This window comes from Eulemur rufifrons, chromosome 29 (assembly GCF_041146395.1).
Source record: "Eulemur rufifrons isolate Redbay chromosome 29, OSU_ERuf_1, whole genome shotgun sequence".
Classification (NCBI taxonomy): Eukaryota; Metazoa; Chordata; class Mammalia; order Primates; family Lemuridae; genus Eulemur; species Eulemur rufifrons.
Window position 1 is genome coordinate 90,149,350 of NC_091011.1, and position 26,659 is coordinate 90,176,008.

The window sequence follows — 26,659 nt, forward strand, 5'->3', positions numbered from 1 at the left end:
CCAGCCTCAGTCTCCGAACCTGCAAACTTGGGGTGACAGTCACACTGTCTGATGGGAGCATCTGGAAAGCAGGTGTCATGGCGCTCACGCCCTGCCCATCCCCCCTCCACAGTGGCCTCACGAGGCTGCTTCTTAGAGCTTTCATGTACCCCGGTCTCCTGGTCATCTCTGTCCTCGAGCCTGCGGGGCTGAGCGGGCTCTCACACACCCCGGAGGCAGCTCAGAGAATCCCAGCTCAGAGAATCCCCCGGGGGCCGTGTTTCTGTGGAGGTTGAACAGCAGGAGCAGAACAAAGGCAGAGGACAAAGATATCAGGATTCGATGTTTGGGACTCTTTCCAGAAATGAGACAGCACTGAGGAGTGTGTAAAGATAAGACAGTGATATGTCATTTCATTAACTGGTCCCCCATCTCCACGGTTCCGCTTCCTGAGATTTCAGTTACCTGAGGTCAGCAGCAGTTCGAAAATAGGTGACTACGGTGCACTAAGATGCTTAGAGAGGAGACCGCATTCGCATAACTTACAGTATATTGTTATAATTTTCCATTTTGTTATTATTGTTAATCTCTTGCTATGCCTAATTTACAAATTAAACTTTATCACAGGTATATTTGAATAGGAAAAAACATAGTATCTACAGGGTTGGGTACTATCTCGGTTTCTGCCACTCTCTGGGTGTCTTGGAACGTATCCCCTGAGGATAAGAGGGGGCCTCCTGTATACCACAGCTTGCGCTTGTCTTCCTGATTGTTTTCACATCAATGCTATCGAATTGCAGTCACTCAATAGACCTATGGGTAAAACGGGAACAGGGAGGGGTTTTCTGTTTTCTGAATGAGAAGACTGCACAGCAGCGAGGGGGTGTTGGCCCCAAGCCCCACAGCTAGTATCGAGGCTGGAACTGGCTTTGTAGGGGGATCTCAGCTCCAAGTCACTCTCCAGACCTTGTGGCTTCCCGGGAACCTTTTGTCTAGCAAGAGGGAGAATAGGGTGAGGTACGCCGGCCCCTCCCCTTGCAGGTCCTCGTGGGCAGGGGACTGCCCCCTTCTTTTGTGGTAAGAGCTCTGCCCCAGAGATTGAGGGATGGAGTAAATAACCTTTCGAGAAGGACAAAACTTGAAAGGAAAATAAATAAGGAAAGAAAGAGGAGGTGCCCAAGGGAGAACCATGTTCTCACCCAGGAGAGGGAGGGCTCAACTTGTGGGGCATTTTTGTGCCTCGCCGGGGGTCAGGGCAGCGCAGAATGACTTCCAGTCTAAGGAGATGGAGGGAGCGATAAGGTTGAGGTGGGGGTTGTAGATGCACCGATAAGCGGGGCAGGCCCAGGAAGGGAGCACCTGCCAAGGAAACAGCAGCCCATAAAGCTGATCCTGGAGGGGGTGGGGTGGGAAGGGGCTGGCCCGGTCAGAGCCGCACAGAGCAGGTGTGCCGGGACTGGCCACCAAGGACATTGTCTGTGGGTCCAGGAGGGAGGAGGGGCCGGACGCCCAGGCCCCCATCCCCAGGCCTTCACCCTCTCGCCCTTCTCACCTCACCCCTCTCTCCAGAGGGAGGGGCACAGACCAAGCCGTCCCACCTGTCCCGGCCAGTAGACCAGAGATTTGGAGTCTCTCCTGGCCTGTCCCTTCCCGCACTCCTGCCTCTTTGTGACACTCAACATCACCACCCTAGTCTTCCTTTTCTGCTCTCTCTTTCCTCTCAGTCCTCTCCCAGCTTTCTGCAGAAAGGATACCTACAGAAACCTCTCTCCCGCCCTCCATGACGGGCGAGTCTGTGACACTTCCTGGGTGCCCGGGAGGAGAACTGGGCTGGGGCCACCTCACCTCACTGTCAGGTCCCAGAGACCCTTTGTGCCAAAGTGGGCCAACCTCTTATTCCCATGTGATAAGGAGGAGGAGAAAAAATAGTGCCTGGATTTCAATGTTTAAGAAATACACTCCCACCCCACGTGGCCACAGCCATCTAGGAAAAGGATTCAGATACTATACCTCAAAACCTTGACGGCGATTATCATTGGATGGTGGAATGATTAGCTTTTTTCGTTTTTTGTATTTTATACTTTTCTCTGTTTTATACTTTTGTAATAAGAAAAGAAGGGATTCCTGGTTTCCTGCAAGGACGCATCTGTTTTGACACTGGGAGCCGGGCGGGTGGTGGTGAGGAAATGGAAATAGTGGTGGTCAGTGCCACCCGGTTCTTTCCACTCCAGCCTGCCCCTCGGGTGACGCTCCACACCCCTGGCCACCCTCCCCACCCAAACCCACAGAGCTGCACATGGCTTCTCTTTTTGCCAGTGAACCAAGAGGCTCCTCCCCCAAAAGAGCCAGGAGGAGGTCAGCGATTTTTTTTTTCCATTCAAGCATTGTTGTCTGGATCTCAGGTCAGTGGGTGCGAGGTGGGGGCGGACAGGGTCACCTGAGGACTTGAATCTTTCTTCCTTCACCTTCAAGCAACCTCCCGTACAACTCCCCAGTCTCCCACCACATGGCTTGGATCGCCAGGAGCTGCGGAAGAGGCGTCTGCCCTATGTAGGAGAGTATCCAAGTGGGCACGTCTGCTAGCATGGGTAGCCTCCGTGGGAAGGAATCTCTTCACGTGTTGCCATTTCTGCAGTTTCCCTCTTGCAGAGAGGGTACATGTCTCCGCACATGTCCTCGTACGCGCACGTGCCTGTTTCATTCAGGCCTGGTGTGCACGGATGAGCAGGAGCGGTGTGACTGACTGGGAATGATGGTTCACATGTGCTCTACTCTCCTAGCAGCGTCCTCTAGCTTGTGGCCTGTGTGTCTGTTTCTGGTTTTCCAAAAAAGACTTCATTCTGCCTCCCCTAACCCACAGCCTTCCAACCAGCTCCGCTCCGAGGAGCAGACGGTGGTAATTAGTGATAGCCGGTGACCACCAGCAGGCCTGTGCTCGCCAGGCTCCTGGGCAGGAGGGGCATTGGGGCACTGAGGCAGGATTTTTCCAGACCCCTTATGTGGGATCTTTGACTCCCTGCCACGCTGTGTCTCCTCTGCAGACTCTAACTCCTTCCACCAGACAAGGAGCTTAGAGATGAGCCTCTAACAACTTTTTCTCTGTGTCTAAGAGGACAGGGAGCTGTAAAATGACAGAAGAGGGTGTTCCAACCTGGTGGTACAAGAGGACAAAGGCAGGAAGGGGGGAAGACTAGGGGAGGACAAGGAGTGATGAGAGAATGGTCTCCACTTCTCTGTCTCTCTATGCACTCTGTCACTCTGTCTCTTCCTGTCTCCATCTCTCTGTCTCTTTGTGTCTCTCTGTCTGTCTCTGTCCCTATCTGTCTCTCTGTCTCTCGCACACACACATACAGGTGCACACACGGACCACATGCCCTTTCAGACACCGCCCGCCCCCCCCCCCCCCCCGTGCCCCTCCCCGTCCTGGCTTCCTGGCAGACCCACGGTGCCTGGGGAGCAGCAGCTCATGCCTGGGACCTGAGGGTCCCGACTTCTGCTTCTGGTCTGGACCTTACCCTACACAAATCACCCTTCTTAGAGAAAAGCAGCATGGGACAGTGGGAAGACATCATGTTTAGAATTAAAAGAAATAATCAAGAGTCCTGCTCTGCCCCTTAGTGTCTGGGGGATCCGGAAAGTCATTTCTTCTGTGAACTTCAGTTTCCTCATCTACGTAATGGGTATGAGAGTGCTGTCACCTGGAGTCCTGGTTGCCATGTGGATCCAATGATGCAGTGGATGTGAATGTGCTTTGCAAACTCTTAAGTCATGTCTGTTGCTGGCTACAAAATGGCCCACTGCAGTCATTCCAGAAGCCTCTGCCACCCCTGCTTGCCCCACTCTTGCCTGGCAATGGAACATTGTGGTGAGCTGCAATGGTCAGGCCCATGGCTGTGATGTCACAGAGCACGTGAAGTCAGAGGTCCCATGGAAGGGAAGAGGAGAAGACAGTGCTGGGAAGGGGTAAGGGCTGGGCCGGGCGGGGCGGGAGGTGGGGGGAGCCTGCTGGGCACCGGGGTGTGGGGAGGGCCACAGGCAGAGGGGGGCAGGCCCATGCCTGCCTTGGGCTCCCAGCTCTGCAGGGCAGTGCTCCTGGCCACCATCCTGCTGCTGCTGCTGCGGACAAAGGGGGTGAAGCTTCAGAAGCGGGGGAGCCCAGGACCGGAGGAGATGAGCCAGAAAGAAGAAACACCTTCTCCAGGTGGGTAGAGAAGAGGGGGAGCCTGCAGGCTGAGGGCTGTGTCTGTCTGAAGTCAGGCCCCAGGTAACCAGGTAGGCTAGGTGGGATCTGAGCAGGGCTCGGGCTGTGGGAGGTCACGCCAGCCCGCTGTGGCTACGCGGCTTCTGTGCGCGTGAGCGCGGTGCGTGTGCTGGGCAGAGGGTCTTCAGTTTCCTTCACACTGCACGGTGGTGCCTGACTCCCTGAATGGGGGACACTTCGGAGGCGGCAGCGAGCCTTAGGAAGGGGGTGTGTGCCTTTGAGGTGGGGCTGCGGTTGGACACAGACCAGAAAAGACCTCTGGCAGGAGTGTCACCTTTCTGGTCAAGGCCAGGGATATGGGCAATTGGGCCAAGAACCCGAGGTCCCAACTTTTTTTCCTACTCAAATTTCTTCCCTCTCTGGTTCAGGCCAGGGTCAGAGCGGGGACAGGTCAGGGTCAGGCCGTCAGTCCCTGCCCTTCTCCCCTGTTCCAGACCAGAATCAAGAGCAGTTTGAAGAGCACTTTGTGGCCTCCTCGGTGGGCGAGATGTGGCAGGTGATGGACATGGCCCAGCAAGAGGAGGACAGGCCATCCAAGACGGCAGCTGTCCTCGACCACATCTTTCACCTAGCCTTCTGCTTTAATCTGGCCAGCATGGTGATTTTTTTATGAGGGACATTGAGGCCGAGGTGGTGGCCTGGTTCCTGGATGAGAGCCTGGATTCCTACCTTCGCTTCCTGATCACCTACTGACCCTCCCTCCCCTCACTGCCCCAAAGGACACGCACACGCTGCCTCCTGCTCATCTTCCAGCCCTGTCCCAGGCGTGTCCCAGGGAGCGGCAGCCGTATCAGCTGCTATCCCCACGCCTGCCTCCCGGACAGGAGACCTGCGTCATCCTCTCTCCCACACCTCTGCTGGCTTTGTTCAGGACAGCAGATTGGAGGGAGGAGGCAGAGATAACAAAACAGCAATAAAATCCTGAAAACAATTGGGAGCAGCTTTCTGAGACCCAAGCCCTCTGTCTCCAGCTGGGCTGTTTAACTGCCCAACCTTCAGACCCACCTGGTCACCAGTCCTTCGTTCTTCCTTTTTCTTTTGTCCATGGGATATTTTTGGCATTTCCCCTCTCTTATCTTTTCTGACTTTCTAGGCATTTTTCCCCATTACCATTTCTGACTTCTAGCCATAGAACCTAGCAGGAAAGAGTCATTAAGAGACTGGCAGAAGCCAAGTGTAGCTATTATTTTTGGAACGGAAGGGGAAAGGAGATGTGGCCCTGATTCCATGGATCAGGGCCAGGGAGACGCTGATGCATCTGTGTTGTGGTCTCTTTGGCAGCCAGGTTACCAGAGGTGGCAGCGGCTGGAAGGGTTCAGGAGGGTTCCACGTGGACAGCGGAAATATCTGGCAAAGGCTGGAGTGTTGCTGAGGGGGCCGTGGACTCGAAGGGGGCCAGGGCTGTGTGTGCGTTGGGGGTCCCGGGAGCTGTGCCCTCTGCACATGGCCTGGGTGGGAAGAGGGTCAAGGAGGGAGGAGGGCCGGCTGTGAGCAAGGTCTGCAGGACAGAGCTGACCTGGTAACGCGGGGTGACTGGGGAGGGCAGACAGAGCGGGGACAGGGAATAAAGTGCTTCAGGGGCCTGACCGGGAGGCGGGGCCTGATGGAGCAGCTCTGGGAGGAGGGCTCCAGGGTGCTGAGGAATTGGGGACTGGGTGGTCCAGGCAGCACAGGGTGCTTGAGGGAGGGGTCATGGCAAGTTGGCACTGCACTTGGGGGCAGGGTGTCTGAAGAGGAGCGTGTACACAGTCAGCCTGTGGCAGGCTCATGTTTAAGGCGTCTGTAGTTTGAGGGCATGAGAGAAGAAAAAAACTGGGCTCATCTCATGGAGAGACCTGGGAGAAGAGTTTTGTTTACATTTTGAGTGGGAGTCGGGGGCTGAATTTGGTGGAAGAACATGTAGTAATCTGAAGGATGATTCCGAGGGGGAGTGGGAAAGGATGACAGTGGGGACATCTGTGGCAGAGGGCGGGGCGTTTGGGAGGGAGTTTGGGGGCGGGAGGTGCTGTGAGCTTCAGCGTTAGGGTCTTAGGGTCGGTGTCTGCTATGAAGCAAGCTCTGGTGGGAGGCGGGCGCTGCCTACCTGGGCGTAGCTTCGGAAGAAGATCTGCTGGGGGCTGAGGTCCAGACTGGGCAGGGTGGTCTCCCCGTAGTGCCAAAACAGCCTCTGGTTGTATGCCTGGACAGGGGAGGGGTGGAGAGTGGCCTCAGCCTCCAGACCTGAGGCCACCTGAAACCCCACTGCCCTCCGCACGGGACCCAGAGCCAGTCCTCAGCCTTCTTCACTGGTTCAGCCTGACACGTTGGTCTGGGCCAGAGGCAAGGGTACGTGCCAGCAGACCCTTAGATGTCCTAGGAAACGGGGACTTACAGGGTGGGAGGGGGGTGCCAAGTTGCCATCTGTTTGGTGGGGACGTGAGGGCAGAAAGCTATGCCACTCTGTTTGTGTGAGGGATGGTGGAAGGAAACCTGTGGGCGGGGTTTCCAGCCTGCCAGTGGAAACAGACGGCAGCCCCTGGCGAGTGAGCTACCTGCAGTGCGACGGCCAGCCCGCCCACGTCCGCCGCGTTCTCCAGTAATGTTCCGGAACCACTGAAGGAGCTTCTGCCATGAGATGGGAAGGCAGCATAATGGCGCTCCAGGCACAGCAGCTCCCTCTCCAGGGCATGGGTGTCACAGGCCGGGCAGCCCCCAGGGAGCACTGTTGAAAACAGGGCAAGAGGATGCACAGGTGAGAGGTGGTGCATCTGGGGTGCGGATGGGGGGGTGCCACACACTGACCTGGCTCCCAGGAGCAACACAAAGTTTCCAGGACTGTCCCACCCAGAGGCCTCGAATGACCTCCCTCTCCACCCAGGCTTCCCTTGGGGCCTTCCCTTGAGTTGCCCATGCCCCACCCCCCAGTGGCCCTGTTACTCACAGAGCTTGTAGAGGACATGCAACAGCTCATGGGCCATGATGCTGCCAGCAGCCCCAAAGTTCACAGCCCTAGGAGACAGGGACTCGTCTTACCCCCAGAAGCCCTCAGCATTTTTTACCTCAATTCTCCAACCACAAGTCCATCACATTATCCATCATATTAAAATAACACCTGCCAACCCCTCTTGGGAGACTCTCTGCCCACCCTCATAGAATCGCCCGTACCTTGGGTAGCCAGGGTGGAAGAATGGGGGCTGGAGGAGTCCAGCCGGGAAGACCACCACATGGTCAGGTATTGAGTAGTAAGCGTTGACAGCCCAGGGGGACATTTTCCATCTGGGGAAAGAGCACATATATACAAGTGCCACCATTTATTGCCCTCCCACCCCCAGACACACACGTCCTTCCCAACTACTGCCCCTGTTCCTGCCCCGGCTTCTGTTCCTCCTAATCGTGGGTGGGATGGAGTGTCTGTGTCTCCCCTGCTCTCACACCTGTGATGGGGCAAAGGCTGCAAGAAGCTCCGGACAATTCTAGCTTGAAGGGATCGGACACAGCTCAGGACGGACTGCAGGAAGCTAGGTCCAAGCTGTATCTGGGGAGGAGGCAGGAGGTGACTTGAGTACACAGAGACAAATAGACATATGCTGACGGACACATTCGAACACAAACAGGCAAGCCCTGACACACGGGCATCCGCAGGTTAGCAGAGGCCAGCCCAGTGGCATCAGCATGTGTCGGGGCAGACGGGCTTTACATGTACCAGCACACAGATAGACACACTCAGGCAAATCACGGGATGCACGCAGGCATGGGTGCACACACATTGGAACCTGAAAAGGTTCCATTCTTTTGCCAGCCAGAAGTACAGTGTGGACATTCCCCCAGAAAGCCCAGCCGGCACCAGGGCAAAGAAGGGGTTGGTTAGAATCACCCAGGGGAAACCAACCATCTGGCAGACACTCAGGAGGGCCAGTGAAGTGAGGAGAAAGAAGGCAAGGACTGAGAAAAGACGGGAAGCTCAGGGACCCACATCGCTGTATTCTTGTCTGGCCAGCTCTGGCTGCAGGACCCATTCTGGGGCCCCCATCTCCACCTGCAGTTGGGCAACCTGGAGAGAGACATAAAAGGTAGTAGGAGCCCAGCTGTGCCCAGTCCTCTGGAGGCAAGTTCTCCTGCTGGCCGCCCTGCCCCGGCCTTCCTTGCTGTCTTCAGGCTGTGTGTGCAGCACACTGGCCTTTACGCTTGGCATGTGCCCTTGGCTTCTGGCGCTCTCCTCCCGTCCCCGCCTGGCTTGGTCCACTACTCTAACCACCCCCCACTGCTCCCACACTGGCCCTTCCACCCGGCCTGACCTTGTCCTGGGCCTCCTTCTGGGTCTCCTTACTCATCCAGGGAAGCCTTCTGAGGCGAGTGACGAGGGCGTCCCTGATGGCTGTGAATAATTCCATGGCCTGTGGGAGTGAGGTTGGGGACAGGGGAACAGGCTCAGGGCCTCAGCCTGCCCTGCCTGCACACCCGACCCTAGGAAGAGGCCTTGGCTCCAGGGAGCTGCCTGGGCTGCCTGTGAGAAAAAGGGGGAGAGCTCAGAAAGGCACCCTGGAAAGGACACCTCCCAGGTGACCACAGCCCGCCAGGGTGCGAGGATCTGCAGAGTGGGAAAAGGCAGTGCCAAGCACAGAGAGGGAAGGTGCGAGCCGGCCGCCCCTGAGGGTCGCCCAGGGGGACACTTCCTTTCCATGGGGAGATCTCAGCCTGACGGGGGAGGGAGACACCATCCTTATTCTTGGAGCCAGGCAAACCACTCAGAACGCAGAGGGAGGAAGAGGGCTGTCACTCCCTTCTCTGCTCTTGGGGGTCTTTACTTCACACCTTCTTAAGACATTCACTCTCGGCCGGGCGCGGTGGCTCACGCCTGTAATCCTAGCACTCTGGGAGGCCGAGGTGGGCGGATCGTTTGAGCTCAGGAGTTTGAGACCAGCCTGAGCAAGAGCGAGACCCCATCTCTACTAAAAATAGAAAGAAATTATATGGACAGCTAAAAATATATATAGAAAAAATTAGCCGGGCATGGTGGTGCATGCCTGTAGTCCCAGCTACTCGGGAGGCTGAGACAGGAGGATCGCTTGAGCTCAGGAGTTTGAGGTTGCTGTGAGCTAGGCTGACGCCACGGCACTCACTCTAGCCTGGGCAACAGAGTGAGACTCTGTCTCAAAAAAAAAAAAAAAAGACATTCACTCTCCCTCTTCCTGACCTCTCGAGCTTCCCCACCTGAGTATGTAGTCACTGCTTGTCCAGCTGCCTACCACTTGGCATATTTATACCCTTCCTTATACACATTGCTGAGGAAGATGAATGACAACATCAGGAGACTTGGCTCTGGTGTCAGACTGCCTGAGTTCAAATCCTAACTCTGCTATTAGGCAGCTGTGTGACCTTGAGCAAGTCACTCAACCTCTCTGTGCCTTGGTTCTCTCCTATAAAATTAGGATATTAGGAATTAAATGAAGTCATTCATGCAAAGTGCTTGCAAAAGTCCCAGGCAGGTGGTAGGCACTCAGAGTAGTCAGTAATTACTTATTTGCCCTTCTCAAGATTGTGTCATCACATTCTCATGCAGTTTAAGTGCTGTTAAAAAATCTTAGGTAAGCAGGGAGGAGGCTTAGAGGTCACAGAGTTTGATTTTCTCATTTTACAGTTGAAGAAGCATGAGATCAGGAGAGTTGGGTGACTCGTCCAGGCGAGTGCGTGCTGCGGGGACTCTGTGGCCCGTAGCTGAGTGGTGCTCACCCCGGGGCAGGAGCAGTCCTTTGGGCTCCCTTGCTCAGTGGACTCAATGCCCGAGTCCCCAAGCACACAGACCACTGAGAAGGGAAAAGTCCACAGAACGAGGAGGCTGGTTGGGTGGGATGGGGTGGAGGGACACGGGCTGGGAGAACCCTTACATACAGCACTTCGGGTCCTCCGGTCAAAGGCCTCCTGAACATATAAGGCCGCCAGGGTGGGCTCGAAGAAGGTGCCGGTCTCCTCCACGCACTGCATCCAGCGAGGGCGGGTAGACTACGGAGACAGAGCTGCAGTGAGTGGCTTCTGTCCAGGGCACTGTCTTCATCTGCCTGCCCAGGCCAATCTTCTCCAGGTCTTCATCCCCAGAGGTGCTCTCCCGACTGGATTTTCTGGGCTCTATCTTGGTTTATTATCCCTCTGGGTGACACCCAGTGCTGCTCAGCAAGAGGGGCTTCCGTGCTTCTCCAGGGCTAGTCTCGGGAGCCTGGCTGAGCAAACCCTCCATGCTTGTGCCTACCGAATGTGACAGCAAGGCCTTGGGGAGGCATCGTCCTGGAGGACGGAAAGGCTCTCGGCACGGAGAGGACCAGAAGCCAGACTTCTTACCCAGCAGGTGTGCAGCCCGCCCACGCGCCCCACCACCGCACGCTCGGCTCCCGGGTCCCAGCAGTGACGCCCATCCTCCCACGCTTCTTTGCCCAACATAGAAGATGGAGACGGTAACTCTGTCCCCTGCCATCAGCCTCACCCACACCCCAAGCGGGAGTCTAGGCATCCTACTGTAGGATCCCGTAAAGAAGGAAATCATCAGAGTAAAACTGGGTTTTAGATGCCACATTGTTTGCTAGGAGAGGGCAAAAGGCAAGACTAAGCGTGTGAATTTGGAGAACGGGAAAGAAGTCTTTCAGCCAAATCAGGGAGGGGACAGGACGAGAAGCTGGGGGCTTCCACTGCAGGGGCACGGAGGCGAACACTGGGTGGTGGTGGGCAGCGGCAACTGAGGTGTTTTCAGCAGCAGGACCCAGAGAAGAAGAAATATACGAGACAGATGTGGGGAAAGTCTTGAGTGGCTTTGAAGAGCTGGCCAAGGCGGAGGGCCAGAGATGACACGGGTGCACACAGGCTGAGCAGAGAAACAGGCTCGCGGAGCCAGGGGCGAGGAGTAGACAGCTGGCCTAAGGAAGCTGATGGAAACCAGATAATACGCTGATGTGGGCCAGGCAGAATGGAGCCACAGGACTTTATTCCTGTCATTTATTTACCACCCAAGATCTGCCGGCAGGGAGGTGGGAAGGCTGCCCCTGTCCCCTCAGCGCGAGCTGGGCGGGTCTAAGGTCGGCCAGAGGAACACAAACTAGAGGCCAGGATGGTGGTCGCCGAGGGAGAGACTCCTGGGCCCACCAGTTACAGAGTTTATCGTTTTGGAGGTTGCTCCAGACCTGGCCGTCCACATTTGTGTGTTCTAGTGCCCACCCGTGAGGTCTGTTAGCCTCTTCTCGCATGAGGAGAAGGGGCTCAGAGGCTTTCCGTGGTGTTAGCTGGAGCTCTGAAACACAAATGTGAATAGCAAACAGGAAGGGGGAGGAAATCCGGGTCTGATAGCAGCGACTGGGTCAAACAGGGGCTCTGCCAGCCACTGTCTCCCTCCCTCGGAGCTTGGCTCGCCTGGGGCAGCAGCAACAGCAGGGGGCAGGGGAGCCCACTGAGCTCCTAGTGTGGATGGATGGGCCTGCCCTTTACACACCCCCTGCTTCCTGAGTTCTTTCCTGTTCTCCTTCTCTGGGGCCACCATTCTCCCAGCATCCTCTGCCCTGGGACCTAACTACTGGAGAATACAGAGGCCACCTCAGACTACCGCTGCAGCTCTCTCTCAAGACATGGAATGATAGCGTCTACCACACTGATTGGAAAAAGAGCACTAAAAAGAGAGAGAAAGAAATAGAATTAGAGGCCAAAAAAATCTCCAAAATATGAAGGATGGAAGAAGTACTTCAAACCAAGATAATGAAGTTCAGTGGATTAATTTTAGGGCACCAAAACAAACAAACAAACAAACAAACAAAAAAATGTTGCAAATATAACCTCAGAACCAGGAATAAAAATATTTGAGAAATGACAAATACCAGGAAAATTCTAAAAGTCTGGAGGGAAGCAAGAATTCGACCAATTTTCCACAGGATGAAAGTCGATTTTCGAGATCTTTAATGTTAACTTCTAAACACAATTTCTAGAATGAATCATTAAATGGGAAGTTTTTGAACACTTGGAAAATAATGGGTAACTACTGAGGGCCATTCATGGTGGGATCACCAAGGACAAATAAAGCCAAAATAATAACAATTCCTCTGGCTAAAAGGCTCATCAAACTGGGGTATACAGCAGACCAGGAGCCACTAATTCAAATCCAGCCATTAGCCACTGAGCTGCAGCCAGTGGCTGCCATGGGAAAGGCCGGCCCTGCGCTTCCTCAGCTCCACACACACAGAGGCTGGAAATCTGAACACTGGCATGCCGCCTCCTAATTTTTGAATGTTGATGATTAATTCAAAGTTTGCAGAAGACTCTAAAGACTGACAAAACACATCTATAGACTAAATTCATCCTCAAGGGCCACCACCATACAACCACGGAACAGAGGACTCTACTTCTACTAAGCACTTAAACCCTTGTGCTTCAGCTATCAAAATGAAAATAGTATTATCAGTTCTACCTTCCTCCCAGATGACAGGATCAGGTGAAATAATACCTTGAAAGGACTCTGCGTGTTCTAAAGTACCACCTCATTCTGTTGGCATTCTCTTGATTTAAGCGAGGCATTTGGTATAGATTAAGTCCTAGTGAATTGGAAGGAGAAATCGATGTTGAATGATAGCATGATTTAAGTGGACTCTCATTTGGCTGCACCATCACTAAACATCACTGATGAATGACTCCAAGTTCATACGGCCTGCCCTGCCCTTCCTACTGGGAACTGTACCTACTCCTCACCTAGCATTCCTGTTCCTCATCTCCCACTGTGCTTTCCTTCATAACACTACCTAACATATTTTATTTAGTTTATTAACTTTCTTCCTTCACTAAAACATATGTCTGAGGCAGAGATATTTGTTCATTTTGCTCACTGCTGTATCCCAAGTGCCTACAGAAGTGTCTGGAACATAGAAGGTGCTGCAGAAATACTTGTTGCTAAATGAATGGATAAATTTATAGCTAAGTCTTCAATAACCTGATCCACTGCCCTTCCCCCTTCAGGATCTTAACAGTGGTCTGCACCGAAATACACTGAACAGAACTGCAAATGACCCAAGGATGGCCTAGCGAATGACTAAAAAAGAGGTTAAAGTGACTGGAATAAATTGGGATATTGGGCTGAATATAAATAGTTCACATTTAATCAGCACAGATATAAAGTTCTTCTTTTACTTCCGCAAATCCAGCTTCCCAAGTTTCCTAAGAGAAAGGCCTGGTTCGACAGCCCTTTCCAGTGACTGTAGCTATATTCAAAACCAACCAACCAAAGCTGGTCAGATAATGAGGCTGAGCAGTCCTTTTAAGCAAAGCATATAAATTAGAATTCATTCAGGAGAATATGGTCAGCGGTCTGTAGTCAGTGATCACTGGCTGGAACCAGAGTGTGATCAAATCAAGGTCAAAACCTCGGTGCTGTCGTTGACTCCACACCTCCCCCCACATCACACATCAGTCAGGAGACCCCACTGTTAGCCTTGTAACATGTTCTTTTAAAACATGTAATAGGTAAATCCCTCTGCACATCCCCATTTCCTGCGGAGAAGTGCACAAGTCCCTACAGTTACCTACGAGACCCTTCCTGCTCTGGTGTCCTCCCCACTATTATCCCATCCACTCTGCTCCCGGTGCCCTGGCCTCCTTGTCGATTGTCAAACACTCGGTGCGGGGGCACACTGCAGTGGCAGCAGCGGGCACGGCCTGCCCTGCAAGCCTGCTCGTCTCTCCTCAGCTAGAGCCTCCCGGAGGGTCCTCATACCACACCAAGTTTTAGCCAATCTGCCTCCTGCCCCATCCCAACGAGGTGTCAGAGACCTCCTTCCTCCCTGTATACATTGCCTCAGTTCTACCTCCTGCACAGAGATCCCACTGATCGTCCAGAACGCTCTCTGATCTCTCCCTCTGGGGAACCCCAGCGGTCTCTGTTGTGCAAACCTGAGTTCTCTAGGAACACGGCCATGCCCATTCATTGCTGCTTTTGTGCTACGAAGACCTACTTGAGTGGCTGTGGCACACACCACACAGACCACAAAGCCAAAAACATTTACTTCCTTGCCCTTTTCAGGAAGGTTTACTAATCCCTGGTTTGTAGCAGCCACTTATTTCTCAATCCTGGACAGGGTGTGGTTAAAAAACATGACTTCATTAGCCAAACAGATCTGTTTTCGAGTCTGTTCCTTTACTTCTGAGCCGTATGGTCTTGGGAAAGTACCTTGGCCTTTCTGAGCCTATGTTTGTACCTGTGAAATGGGGATTAGAAATCTTCAAGTGTTTCTGGAAGGTTAAATAAAATCATCTACACTAAGTGCTGACAGACCGTAACTGCTCAATGTATATCAGCTGTTATCATTATTGCTCTGTGTCATATTTTATACTGCTGTTCCAGAAAGGTAAAGTGGCTTCACAACAACGTAACTATCTGTTGACAGAGCTTGACTCAGCTTTTAAGCCCAAGGTCAATTATGTAGTTTAATGGAGAAGAAAAAGACTTCAGATGTGTAAGCCTTCTAGTATACACTCTTTAGGTAAGACCCGACATTTGCGGTCTTATGCCCTCCAATAAGTGCCATGGGGCCATGGTGCTGGGATTTACCGGATGCTGTTTGTCACCAGTGATTTCGTGGCAACCCAACCAAGAGAACTTGGGCTCTGTTCTGCCTCATCTGAAACAAGGGAAAAGTTGGGTAGAAGCTTCCTGGGACTTGAGGTGAGGGCTCTAAGGAGTAGTAGTGCTTTCGGTACAATGAACAGGCACACAGACCCTGCAGCCAGAGTTCAAATCCTCGATCTGCCAACTTACTAGCTATAGTATCTTGAGTAAGCTCCTTAATCTTTGTGCCTGGGTTTCCCCATCTTTAAAATGGGAACAAAATTGTATCCATGGTACCTCAAGGAATTGTGAGGATTAAACCAGCTAATAGATCTAAAGGACTTAAGAAATGTCTAGCACATTATAAGCTCTCAATAAACATTAACTACATTTTAGTCCCTGTGAATACCTCTTTCTTCTCTGAATTCCACAGACATTTCAGGTTGTCAAAGCAGACAGTTTCTCCAAGGCAGAGAATTGGTCCACAAACTACTAAGAAAACCCAGTGATTTTCAAGATTAAATTGAGGCCTTCACTGAGGTTGTATCCAATGTAATAGACACTTCTGCTTGTATTTGGAGATCTGACTTAGGATTTGAAGGTTCTCAGTGAAGAAGCATCTCTGCATCTTATGTTATAAGTAGACTCTGGGTAGTGAGGTGCATTTACTACCCAGCACCGTGCACAAATATATCAGAGTCTGCACCATGAAGCCCATGTAGGGCCCAACAGATCCCCCTGGATGTCAGGGATGAACTCTTTGTAAAGCACCTTTGAATATAAAACATGGAATCACCAAGACTGAGGGAAGGCCACTGCTTGCCACATGTGCCTCTCATCCCAGAAAATGCCAAGCTCTAGGTCGAGGTCCTCAAGTCATAGAGCTCAGGATAACAGAAAATAGTGTAAGGCTCATGGCAAAGGAAGAGCAGTCCTTGATAACTTCAGAGTTTTATAATTAAACTCTAATACTCAGCAAGAGGCCAGAGAGGTGGCCAGGCCAGGAGATGGGTTCTGGCACCTGGTACCTTGATTCTCAAGGGAAGCCTCTTCTGTCCAACCTGCCTGCTTCCACAGGGAGCATCTACCATCATGCCCCCTCCCTGATAGAGACACACCAGCATTCACTCCTCAAAGAGAAGATACTCTTCTAGCCTTCAACATGGAAAAATACACCCACTCCGCTCCTCACCAAAGGTGGTTGCTCTGTCAGCTCTCGAAGTTTCTGGCTCAGCTCTCTGCGTGCATCCTGGAATTTACTGTCCAGGGCTGGAGAAAGCGTCCTCACCAGCCCCAAGATCATGTGGCTCTGCAGAAAGTCCCTATGGAGACAAAAGAGACCTACATAAGGGTTCCGGGGATGCCCCAAGAAAAGCCTCGCCTTGTACAAGTCACCCTGATACTCCCCAAGGCAGGTCCTTCTCCTCTGTATTTATAAAGAATAACCATCTGGATGTGCAAGCAAGTCAAGAAGAGCTTTCCTTGCAGTGGGTTGGGGGAGGGGTTGGGGAACGACAGAAGAAGGAACTAGATAAAGAGGCAACCTTCAAGGCCACAGGGAAAGAAGGCTGGACGAAGGCTGGGCTCGGAGGTAATGAAACAGATCCATCTACCTCCACGACCAAGAAATCTCAGCTCATCTGCACACACATCTCTTAAGCACTGCACAGCTGGGCTCAGTGACTCCTCTGTGTCCCTCTGGCCATTCCCTTACCAGAGCTGCACCGGACCCTCATGTAAACCTGCTCACTGCCCATGAGTGATTGTTTGCCTCTCTCAAAAAGGATTTCCAGATGTTGCTGGCACTGAGTTACGATGAAGAAGGGCCTTGAGTCCAAGCCCCTGGGAGGAGCCGCTGCCTTTGGGTGGTGGCCACACAGTATCCCAGGAGGTGGGGAGCCCAGTGTAGAACCACAGGCTCGTGTGCCCCACCCTCGGTGACTTCCTGATCCCAGCGGAAATGATCTTAGATATTCTTTCCAGCAAGGGCTCCAGAATCCTCTCCCCACAGCTGAGAGATGCCCCCACCCCCAGCTTGCTTTCCTAGGAGCAGCCCCAGCCTTCACCACCTCCATCTCCTCCTGCCCGCAGCCCTCAGTTGCTGAGGAGATGCAAATGCCCTCAGATGCCCCATATCTGACTTTCCAGCATATCCTGTGGCTCAGAGGCTCCCTACAGGCTGCTGTGCCCAGCAGCCTCCGTGCCTTGGCTGACCCAGGACCCTCCACTTGGTGTGTGTGCTCTCAGGCCTCAGCATCCTTCTCGTCTCCCCCATCCCGTCTCCCCTCCCACCAACCCCTCCCTGCCCCACAGAGAGCAGGTCCCTCTCATCTCCCTGGGAGGCCCTTACCAGCCTGTGTTCCCCAAGGTCTCCCGGGTCCCTGAGTCCTACGGGTCCTCAGACTGTCCTTCCATTTCCATGGCCTCCCCAATCCCACCCGAGGCAAACCTCTGTGTCAGCACCAGCTCTTGCACCCGTTGCGACATGTCTTTCAAATACTCCAGGTCGTGGACCACGAGGGGCTGGGAGGGGCTCAGGGGCATCGGTGTGAATGTTGCTTGCAAGCAGGACAACCAGTCGATGGCAGGAGCCATTTCCTTAGAGGAGGGACACAAAGCTGAGGGGGAAAAGGAAAAGAGGAGAGAAGGAAGGGGAAAGGGCTTCCCTTTGGGCTTGAGAGAAAGAGGGGAAGGGGCTGGTTGGAGAAGGGGGCTGGGGCCCTAGAGAGTTGGGGGTGGAAAGGAGTTAGGAGTCAAGGCACTAGGAGGAGGAGAAAAGGAGGTAAGAGAAGCTTGGGCGAGAGACCCTTGTGCCCACAATCCTCCCGTCCCCCGTTCAAGGCACCTGGAGTTGGTCAATAGTGACCGTCTGGAAGAGTTTGCCCTCTGCCTGCCGCTGCTCCAGGGGCCTCAGAAACTGGAATAGCTGCGAGGTGATGGAGATGGACAAGGAGGCGTGTTCTTGCACCTTCTCTGGGTCTCCGCCCAGCAAGGTTCCCAGCTGGTTCAGGTAAGTCAGGTACTCCCGAAAGATCTGGGGAAGGGCAACCTGGGTCACGGGTTCTGGAGATTCCGCCCTTTCTCCTGGTCTAAGAGGGCAGGGCCTTCATCCACACACCACCTTACCTGGGCAGAGACCTTCTGTTCCTGCTTTTGCTTGAGGGGAATGTCAAACTCTGGCTGGTCTATCTGGACACAAGAGAGGCTGGAGAAAGGTGGGGAGCATGGGGGCAGAGAGGGCAGTGTGGGAGCCGGGGAGTGTTCCGTGGAAGACAGCCATGGGGCAGGGGCATGCAGAGCACACAGAGAAGGAGTGAGAGTCCAGACATGCAAATGTGGCGGGACAGTGAGTATTAACAAGGTTGGGGATGCTTAGCAAGAGAGAAGCATAGTAATTGGCGTCCTGAAGGGACTCACCCCTTGTACCAGGGCCAGGGCTAGGACAAGGGAAGAGAGGCACCCATCTCAGGTGCAAAATTTAAGAAGTACCCAAAATTCAGTAATCAAGATAAATATTTTAATTAATATTTAAAAAGCAAAAATTAATACAAAAGAATCTATGATAAATAAGATCTCAAAACCTGACTTATCATGGATTTTTTTCCTCAAAATATCAACCCATATTTCTGATCCATTTTGAAAAAATTATGGATGTGTTCGAGAAAGTCCTCAATGTATTGCTGATTCATTTTGAAAAAAATTGTAAGTGTTTAACAAAGGTCCACAATAGAGTTTTGTCACATTTTTGGGGAAAAAAAAGAGTATGACCTTTTTAAAAAAAAAAAATCCATGATGAACAAAAATTTGATATTATATATATCATAGATTTTTGGATTGCTTTTGATTTTTTTAGGGATATTCACTAAAATACTATTTCTCTTGACAATGGGTTTTGGGGACCTTCCTTAAGGTCCTTCTTGAGATGCTGCACATACCTCACCTGAGCTCTGGCTCTGCTCAGCCCATGATTCTGTTCTGAAGATCTTTGCTTCCACGCTCTCTTTTACCTTCACCAATTTCAATATTCCACTCCCACTTCAGCTATATACTTGTCCCCGATCTTCAAAACACTTTCACTTGACCCTTTTGTCACATTTTATGTCCAAAGTTTAGGGAACAAAAGGCATCCATGCCCACTGTTTCAGCTTCCTTATCTCATTCCATACTGTCTGTCCATTTCCACAACTGTTGGGAAACTATCTCATTCCTCACTCTCTGAGCTTGGAAATCTCTGGAGTCCGAGATGACCCCTCCCCTTCCTGGCACTCCTTCTCTTTCCTCTGTGGCCCCTCCTTGCGGGTCCAGCTCCTGCCTGGCTGCATGTTCCTACTCTCTCTGGCTCCCTTCTGCCCCCGGCCCCTCCTTGGGGTGCTCCTGCCTCATCCATCCTCTTCACCTGTTCTTCCCTCGAGAGTCTGTCCAGGCACAAGCTGGTAGAGGGTAACCACCCTCCTCCCACTCCCATCAAATCATTTTGTGATTCCTCCATTCCCTTTATTTATTGTCAGTCAGTCACAAAGTCCTCTAGAAACACCATCACCACCAGGGTGAAGCTGCCTAAATCCTATGCCTGTTCTTCCTTCCCACTTGTATTCCTACTGCAGGACCTCAGGGTGCACATTTAGATTCCTCAGTGCTCCAGGCTGACCTGCTAACTCACCATGAGCTCTATGCACAACTACCATAATATTTGAATGGCCTCAGTAGCTGGTTTTTTGTTGTTGTTTTTTTCCTATTAATGTCAAAAGTTATCATTTCTGTTTGGCTTCTTACGCCAGAAATAATCAGGCCCAACCTCATGTCATCAGCCTTACTTCACCCTCCTCCACCCCCAAGTCCTCAGTTAAACAGACCTGTCTCTTCACTGACCCCATGGAGGAGTCACACCATTCCAGGCCCATCCCTGAGCGCAGGAGTTCCCTACAGCCCCTTTAACGAGAGCAGCTCCACCTCCGCCTTCACCTGTGCGAGCCAACCGTGCTTCAAGGCTCAGCTCACACGCTCTCCTCGCTGAGCCTTTCCTCAGCTGCTTCAGATCTTAACTGACCCCTACAAGCCACATCAGTTAAACTCTTGAGCACACTTTTTAGAACTAAATTTTAGAATACCTCATACTGATTACCAGTTCTTCTTATATATTCATTCTCTTATAATTTTGTGGAATTTTTGAGAGTAGGGGCAAAATATATAGATAGCATTACGTTGCTTATCACGACAGTGATGGCACCAATGTTCTTATTTGTTAATAGTGGCTCACTCAATAAATATCTGGCATGGGCCTCTAGCTGCCTGGCCCTGTTCTAGGTCCTGAGGAACAAAGGTAAATAAGTATGGTCCTGGGCAGAGGAAGTTCACAGTCTTCAGTACAGAATGTTAAATGCGGAGAGCGGGAGGAAATGGAAGGGAGGAGAGAAGGTCTTCACCTAACTCATAGCTAAGATGTCAATGAAGACTTCCTAGAAGAGATAATAACCAAAGCCAACATCAGAAAAATATAGAAGAGTCTTCTAGGCTGAGTGCGGGGGATTGTTGCAGGCAAAGGGAGCAGCATATGTAAAGAACGGAGGAATATTCTTGGAGCTACCAGTGAGTCAGCACAGCTTATGGTGTCAGGGGAAGAGGGACATGCAGGAGATAAGGCTGGAGAAGTGTGAGGTCGGCACACAAAGTACTTGCAATGCTTTGCTAAGGATTAGGGACTAGATCCTGATGACCTGGAGGCATTTGGATATAAACAACACAGCACAGTTAGCTCTTGGTTTAGAAAGTTGGCAGAAATGAAGAGTAAATAAGAAAGAGATGCTGGAGATAGGAAGACTAGTTAAGAGGCTCTGGCATTAATTCAGATCAGCAGGAAGGAAGACCAGAATTACTTCCATCCTCCCAGAACTGGCCCTGCTGCTCCGTCTCCCACCCCCACCTAGTGTTCTTGACTCTCGTATTAATAATTTTCCCTTAAGATAAGGCTGGTCCCTACATTGCATGTTTGTCCTGTCTCCCCAACCTGCAGCCTTCCTCTAAGAGGTGATAGGCTAGAGTTGAAGTAGGACCAGGCCCACCTGTGCTTTTGCCAGTGCGCCCCTCACCTGGATGACTGGCATGTGTGGAGAGGAGGGATGAGGTCCCAAGTAGGTTCTGAAGAATGGGAAGTGGCCATACTGACTCATGAGAAGTGTCAGAGTTCGGTTAAAGTCTAAGGAAGTCCAATTACCGGAGATGGACCAGCCTCCAAGCTGGGAAGAAGAGGAGGGGAGGGCTGAGCATAGGATCCATGAACCCCCTCTCCCTCTGTCTTGATCTTCTCTTTTTCACAGAGCTGCCAGCCCCTGACCTCTGCCCTGAGTCTTTTGATCTCTCCAGGGCTCCACATCTATCCTTCCTTCTTTGCCTTCAACCAAGGTCCTGGTACTTCCACAGGGCATTGCCATTTCTAGCTCCATCTCCCTCCTAGAACTAGGAGATCCCTAGGAAGAAGACCCACCCTCTAGAAAAAAATGGCAGCCCCAAGCATGCGTTGGTCCTCTATGTTACGTAACCAGAAAAGTCAATATCCCAACTTTTCTCACCTCCTCAATAACTTGTCTGAGGGGACCAGCCCCCGCGGCTTCAATGGCATGTGTGTCCATGCAGGAATTGTAGAATTGGAAGGCTTTGTCCTCCCCTGAACCTGAGTGCCAGGAGCCCTGGGCCTCTAGAAAGGAAGCATGGGAGAATTAAAGGAGTGAAGACCAGTCTAGTGACAACATGGAGCGTGGGAGACAGGGAGTGCACAGGAAAGAAGAGACGACTCCACAGGATATGGAAGGAAGGGGAGGAACAGAGGTGAGATGAGGGAAATCAGAAAAATGAGAGGACTGCCCAATTCAGAATGGATCAACTTGATGGAAGGATAAAAGCAGGAAGAAGGAGAAGAAGACAATGAGGAAGATAAACGAAATGTGGAAAAGAAAACAAGAAGGAAAAGACTTGGAAGAAAGGGGAAGAAGAAGAACGTGTGGGATATGGGTAGAAAAGGGGTAGAAATGGAAGGCAGGAGAGAAATGAATGAAGAAATTAGACAAATTCAGGAAACTAGAGAACTTAGAGGGATGGGAGAGAAGGAAACTCATAAGGAAAGGTTTAGCAAGGGAAGAAACAGGGGAGGACTCCCTAGTCCAGACTCCTCATCCATCGATCCCAGAAAACGGAGACATTACCATAATCAGATGCACACCCCTCTGCATCACCCACCCTCTGATAGCTAACGCTTCTCCTCAGTTCCCCCAAATCTCTTTGTTCCACTGTGGACAATGAAATTTTTCCTGAGCATATTCTTCCTTTTCATCTCTGTACCTTAACCGAAAATATCCCTCCACCAAGAGGGAGTCAACCTCCCACTCTTTCCCCTTCAGAAAAGGAAAGCAGAGGGCTACATTCATCTCCCCCAGATTCCACATGATGCCATCGATACATCCTCTGGAGAACTGGAAGTTCGTGCCTGTCCCATGTATTCTTGTTCCCCAATTATCAGCACCATCCGCCAGCTTCCTGGGACCCACTTCCAACCTCCTACACAGCCTCAGTTCCTCCTCCTGGTCTTCCTCAGTCCTGGCGGTTGTTTTTTTCTCCTTCGCCGCCTCCATCTGCCTTCCAGATGTCTTCCACGTCTTCCAGCACACCCTTCCAGCACACCCGGTGTGCCCGGTGACATTTACTCCTTCAGGCCTTGGTGACATTTACTCCCTCAGGCCTTCACGCACCACTGGTGGTGCAGCCTCTCTGGCTTCTCACGCCCGCGCCCTGCCTCTCCCTTCCTTCACCATTTCCAGCCACCCCCCTCCCTCCCACCTGCTCTAGTTCAGCTTGCAGGCCGTGCTTCCAGTGAAAAGCAAGAGACCCTGTGGGAGCGGAGAGCTGGGGTGTGGCCCCATGTGGACAAAGAGGCGCTGGGAGACCAGAGGGTCTGAAGCTCTGGTCTCCCAGCACCGGGTAGGGGAAGAAAGAGCTGAAGGGCAGGGGTATGGAAGGGAGATACCATGCCTAAGGCAGAAATTGAAAACTTGGGGGAAACAACAAAGAAGATGGAGCTTGTTGAAAGGAGGAACTTGGAGAGAATGGAGTAATCATGGATAAACGGAAAGGAAGGAGGATGGGGATGAGAGAGAGAAGATGAAGAGAGGGGCCAAGAGAGATGAAAGCAGGGAGGGGCACCTGAGGTGACAGGGGACAGTGGGAGAGGCGAGGCCAGGCTGTCACCCCACGGCCGCGCAGGGCTCATTCTGGGCTCAGAGGCACCCTGTGCCCGGGAACGTCCACCCTGCTCTCCTCACCCAGTATCCTCCGAAGTCGTCTCTTGTTCTCCTCGGCAAGGGCCTGAATGGAATCGCTGGTCCCGTTGGCCTTTCCGCAGGCGAAGCTGAAGAAGTCGGTGCAGCGGTCCACCTTACTGTTCCCAGAGGCCAGGTAAAGAGCCTGGAGTTCCCAGCACTCGGGTGTCTCGCAGGGGCCTGCGGGGGAGATGCTGGCTGGGAAAGATGGGCAGAGGCCAGGGCGCCCCACCGGGCTGGGTAGGAGACGTGGGAGGATGGGACAGAGAGGCTGGCAGGAGGGAACCGCTGGGATTCAGGTGGGAAGTGGTCAGAGGCTCAGGGTGGGCGCAGGAGCCTGGGGAGCAGGGATGGTGACTAGGGTGAGGGTCCCGGGGTCTTACTCGGGCCACAGTTCCGGAAGGTGTATAACAGAAACACAGAAGCAGCAAAGAGCAGGCTTAGGAGCAGGACAGTCATCAGTGCCCGCCTGGCCATTGCCCACAGCCTGCTCCCCTCTGTGGGCAGCCTCTCTTCTGGAGAGTTCTGTGGAGGAGCCGAACCAGGAGGTGAAAAACACAAGGCAGACAGGGTGGAGAGAGCGGATAGAGAGAAGAGGGGAGGGGAGGGAAAATGCATCGGTTAATGCTAGGTTATCCCTTTATCCAGAGAGAATTCTCCCGATTCTTCCTAAACCAACCCTGTTTAGCCCCCTGGGAGATGAGGAAGCACAGAATGTCTCCGTGTTGGTTAAAGATGAAACAGCCCGTTGGGGGATGAGTGTTTGTGAGATGTTGGAGCCGGGGGTGACATCGGGTATTCCAGGTCACTCACCTCCTGGCTCTGGAGAGTCCTCATTCGGGGGGCCTGGCTGGGGCCCCTCGGCTCTTCCTCACTTTTGTCCTCACCCTCCTGAAGTGAGTGGAGGGGAAGGAGGAAGAGGATGATCAGGAAGAGCGTGCATCAAAGAGAGTTTCATCAGGCCAGTTGACAGCGCACCCTGCACTCACACGCTCATGTTTTATCTCAAGGCTGTGTTCCCAGATGGGCTTCAGAGCGATCTCTCTCCGGAGGTGGCATTTCTCCCCTCCCTCTTCCATCACGTCCACCTCCTCCTTCCCCCTGTCTGCCCCCTCCTGTCCAGTGGGGGCAGGGCTTTTGCCCACAGCCACCCCCAACCCCCAACCTGGGGGCCTCAGATTCCAAAAGGAGGTGATGTCCCCAGGGGACTTGCCATCTGTCCTTTTCTCTGGCTCCAGAATCCTTCCTTCCTGGTTCTGTTCTAGGTGCTGGCTCTGAAGATTGGGATCCAGGAAACAGCCTCTCTCCTGCCCCCAGCCCAGTTCCTTGGTCCTGGAGAAGGGGCACTTCTGCTGCTCTCCCCCTGTCCCCAAACAGCCTCTGGCCTCTGGGCGGAGCCTGTTTATCAGTCGGGGGACACCCAGGCCTCTCCCCTCCTTTATCTTGTCTTCTCAGGGGAGCGGAGGGTGGAGGGAGGGAGCTTCACCCTCCAGGCTATCCTGCCCTTGGCTGCTCCTGTTGTCCTGCTCTATGACTTTGCTCATGAAGTTCCTTTATTTCTGTACTATTCTTCCTTCTCTCTTTTCTTCAGTAAAAAAAAAAAAAAAAAAAAAAAATCTGAGGCACAATAAAATTTTAAAGACTTTATTTGAGTAAGGAGCAATTCATGGAAGGGGGAACACCAGACCGCCAGGGGTTTAGTGTTTTGATCACAAAATGTTAGAGGCAAGTATTTATTGAGAGAATGTGGAAGCAAAATAAGAAACTATTTGATTGATTTGCAGTTACCTAATTGCCTTTTTTTAGGTTCCTTGTTGGAAAGTCCTGAGTCACATAAATTATGTTAGTTGGCTGCTTATGATTGGCTGGGGTTAAGTTTTTTTTTTCTGTCTAACATAAGCGTTTATCAGAAATGACCCAAGTTAAGCTTCACTTATGTTTGTGGTTTAAGCAAGAGTAAGGCTATTTTTAAGGCCTTCAGTTTTGTTAGCTTGGAAAATTTTCAGGCCTGGTCTTCATTTTTTTTTTTTTTTTGCTTTAACACTTCTCTGATTGAAATCTCTTGGATTCTTTGATGCCCAGGTCAAATGCCGCCTTTCCCAGGGGGCCCCACAGCCATGCCCATTCACACTGTTCCCAAGCATGCTTAATTGTGTCTGTAGGTGTTTCACAGCCCTGCTGGTGGAGGGCAGAGTCATGCATTAAAAAGATCACCCAACTAGGAGACCCTAATCTGCTAATTATTAGCTCTGTGACAATAAACAAGCCACTTAAACTCGAAGGCATGTAAGCAAGTTTTGTCATCTGGAAAATGAAGGTAATATTTGCCTATGCTTGCCCCACAGGGTCTCATACCTTCTACAAAAGAGTGAGGCTTTCCTGAGCCCTCCGTCTTTCATCCTGCAATCTGTTACACTGGGGGCTTGCGCCTCCCTATTGATGGAAAGCTATTTTGTCCCTTTTTCCTTCACGCCCACCCAAGGTGGATTATAAACGTTAGTAGGTACGAACTGCATTCTGTAATGGGTTAAGGGAAAAAAGACACCCCTATAGGGTTAACTTGTTAAAAAACTCTAATGAATGCTATCTACTTCTGTACTAAGCTTGCTGGTCTGGGAACCAGGGAGGTGGGGAGGATGATTGCCCTGTCATGGGTTCAACATAGGCCTAAAAGATAATCAAAATAAATGTGGTATACTTGGTCAATAAAATAGATGACCTTTTACGTCAGTAATTACAACCTGTTTTATGGCGCCAAGGGGTCTATAAAATCACCAGACCTCCGGGCGGTATAACCTTAAATTATTAAAAATTGTCCTGTTTTTATTCTCTTTGTTCTTCTTGTACATATATATAGGCACGTAGCCCTCCTCAAAAAGGGTATAAAATCCCTGTACAACTTCAAGTCGGGGCCACTCTCTATTATTATTTAGTGGACAGAGGTGGTCGCCGACCGGCTAATAAAGACTCCTAATCTGACATTAAATTCTCTTGTGATCTGCTTGCACGCTTCCACATTATAACATTTGGAGGCCCCAGCGAGATTCGAAGGGACTAGAGTGTGGAAGCGCTGTTTGGGTCCTTCACCGGAGGGAGCTCCTGGGAATACGATCTCAGCTCCGGGAAGGCTCAGACCCTCTAAAATTCTTGCAAATTTGCTGTAGGAGTCTTCCGTTTGTTTGCACCGGTGAGTTGTTTTGTTCTGTTCTGTGGGCCCTTTTGATTACCTGAGGGAGGCTGGACGCAGCTGACTCCCCTGGTTTGAGGCTCTAAAGGCGAGACGTCGCTTGTGAGCCAGGTTTTCTGTTTCTGTTTCTGGTTTTGCTCTATATATGTGATGTTTGTCTATTATATGGTATATTTATTTGTTATTTTGAATGTGCGCTTGGGCAACCTTCCTATTGTAACAAGCTACAGCTGAGAGAGAGATAAAGTCTGTCTGTCTGATTAAGTGAGTGAAGCGTGACTGTATAAGGTTCCACGGCTGCGGCTACGGAATCTGAGTGGGTCCTAACCTGCGTTTCTGTGGCGACGTCGTACGGCATAACGGTGATTCACTCCCCGAAAAAG

General features: G+C 51.8%; 2 protein-coding genes across 2 annotated transcripts; one reads left to right on the top strand and one right to left on the bottom strand.

Moving 5' to 3' along the window:
- Positions 1-4,032: 4,032 nt before the first annotated feature.
- On the top strand, positions 4,033-4,853 carry LLCFC1 (LLLL and CFNLAS motif containing 1). The gene is made up of 2 exons (XM_069461673.1): positions 4,033-4,180; positions 4,675-4,853. Exons 1-2 carry the CDS (start codon positions 4,033-4,035, stop codon positions 4,851-4,853), a joined length of 327 nt encoding a protein of 108 aa, XP_069317774.1.
- A 673-nt stretch (positions 4,854-5,526) lies between these two features.
- KEL (Kell metallo-endopeptidase (Kell blood group)) lies at positions 5,527-26,634 on the bottom strand. The gene is made up of 20 exons (XM_069461674.1): positions 26,605-26,634; positions 24,079-24,204; positions 23,903-23,980; positions 23,473-23,614; positions 23,093-23,269; positions 21,350-21,474; positions 20,870-21,016; positions 17,910-17,972; positions 17,629-17,817; positions 17,233-17,381; positions 15,976-16,105; positions 10,109-10,219; positions 8,515-8,613; positions 8,193-8,270; positions 7,654-7,754; positions 7,385-7,495; positions 7,161-7,228; positions 6,772-6,941; positions 6,324-6,419; positions 5,527-5,688 (listed from the first exon to the last, which is right to left on the bottom strand). The coding sequence occupies exons 1-20, from the start codon at positions 26,632-26,634 to the stop codon at positions 5,527-5,529; spliced, it is 2,352 nt and encodes a 783-aa protein (XP_069317775.1).
- Positions 26,635-26,659: the final 25 nt, after the last annotated feature.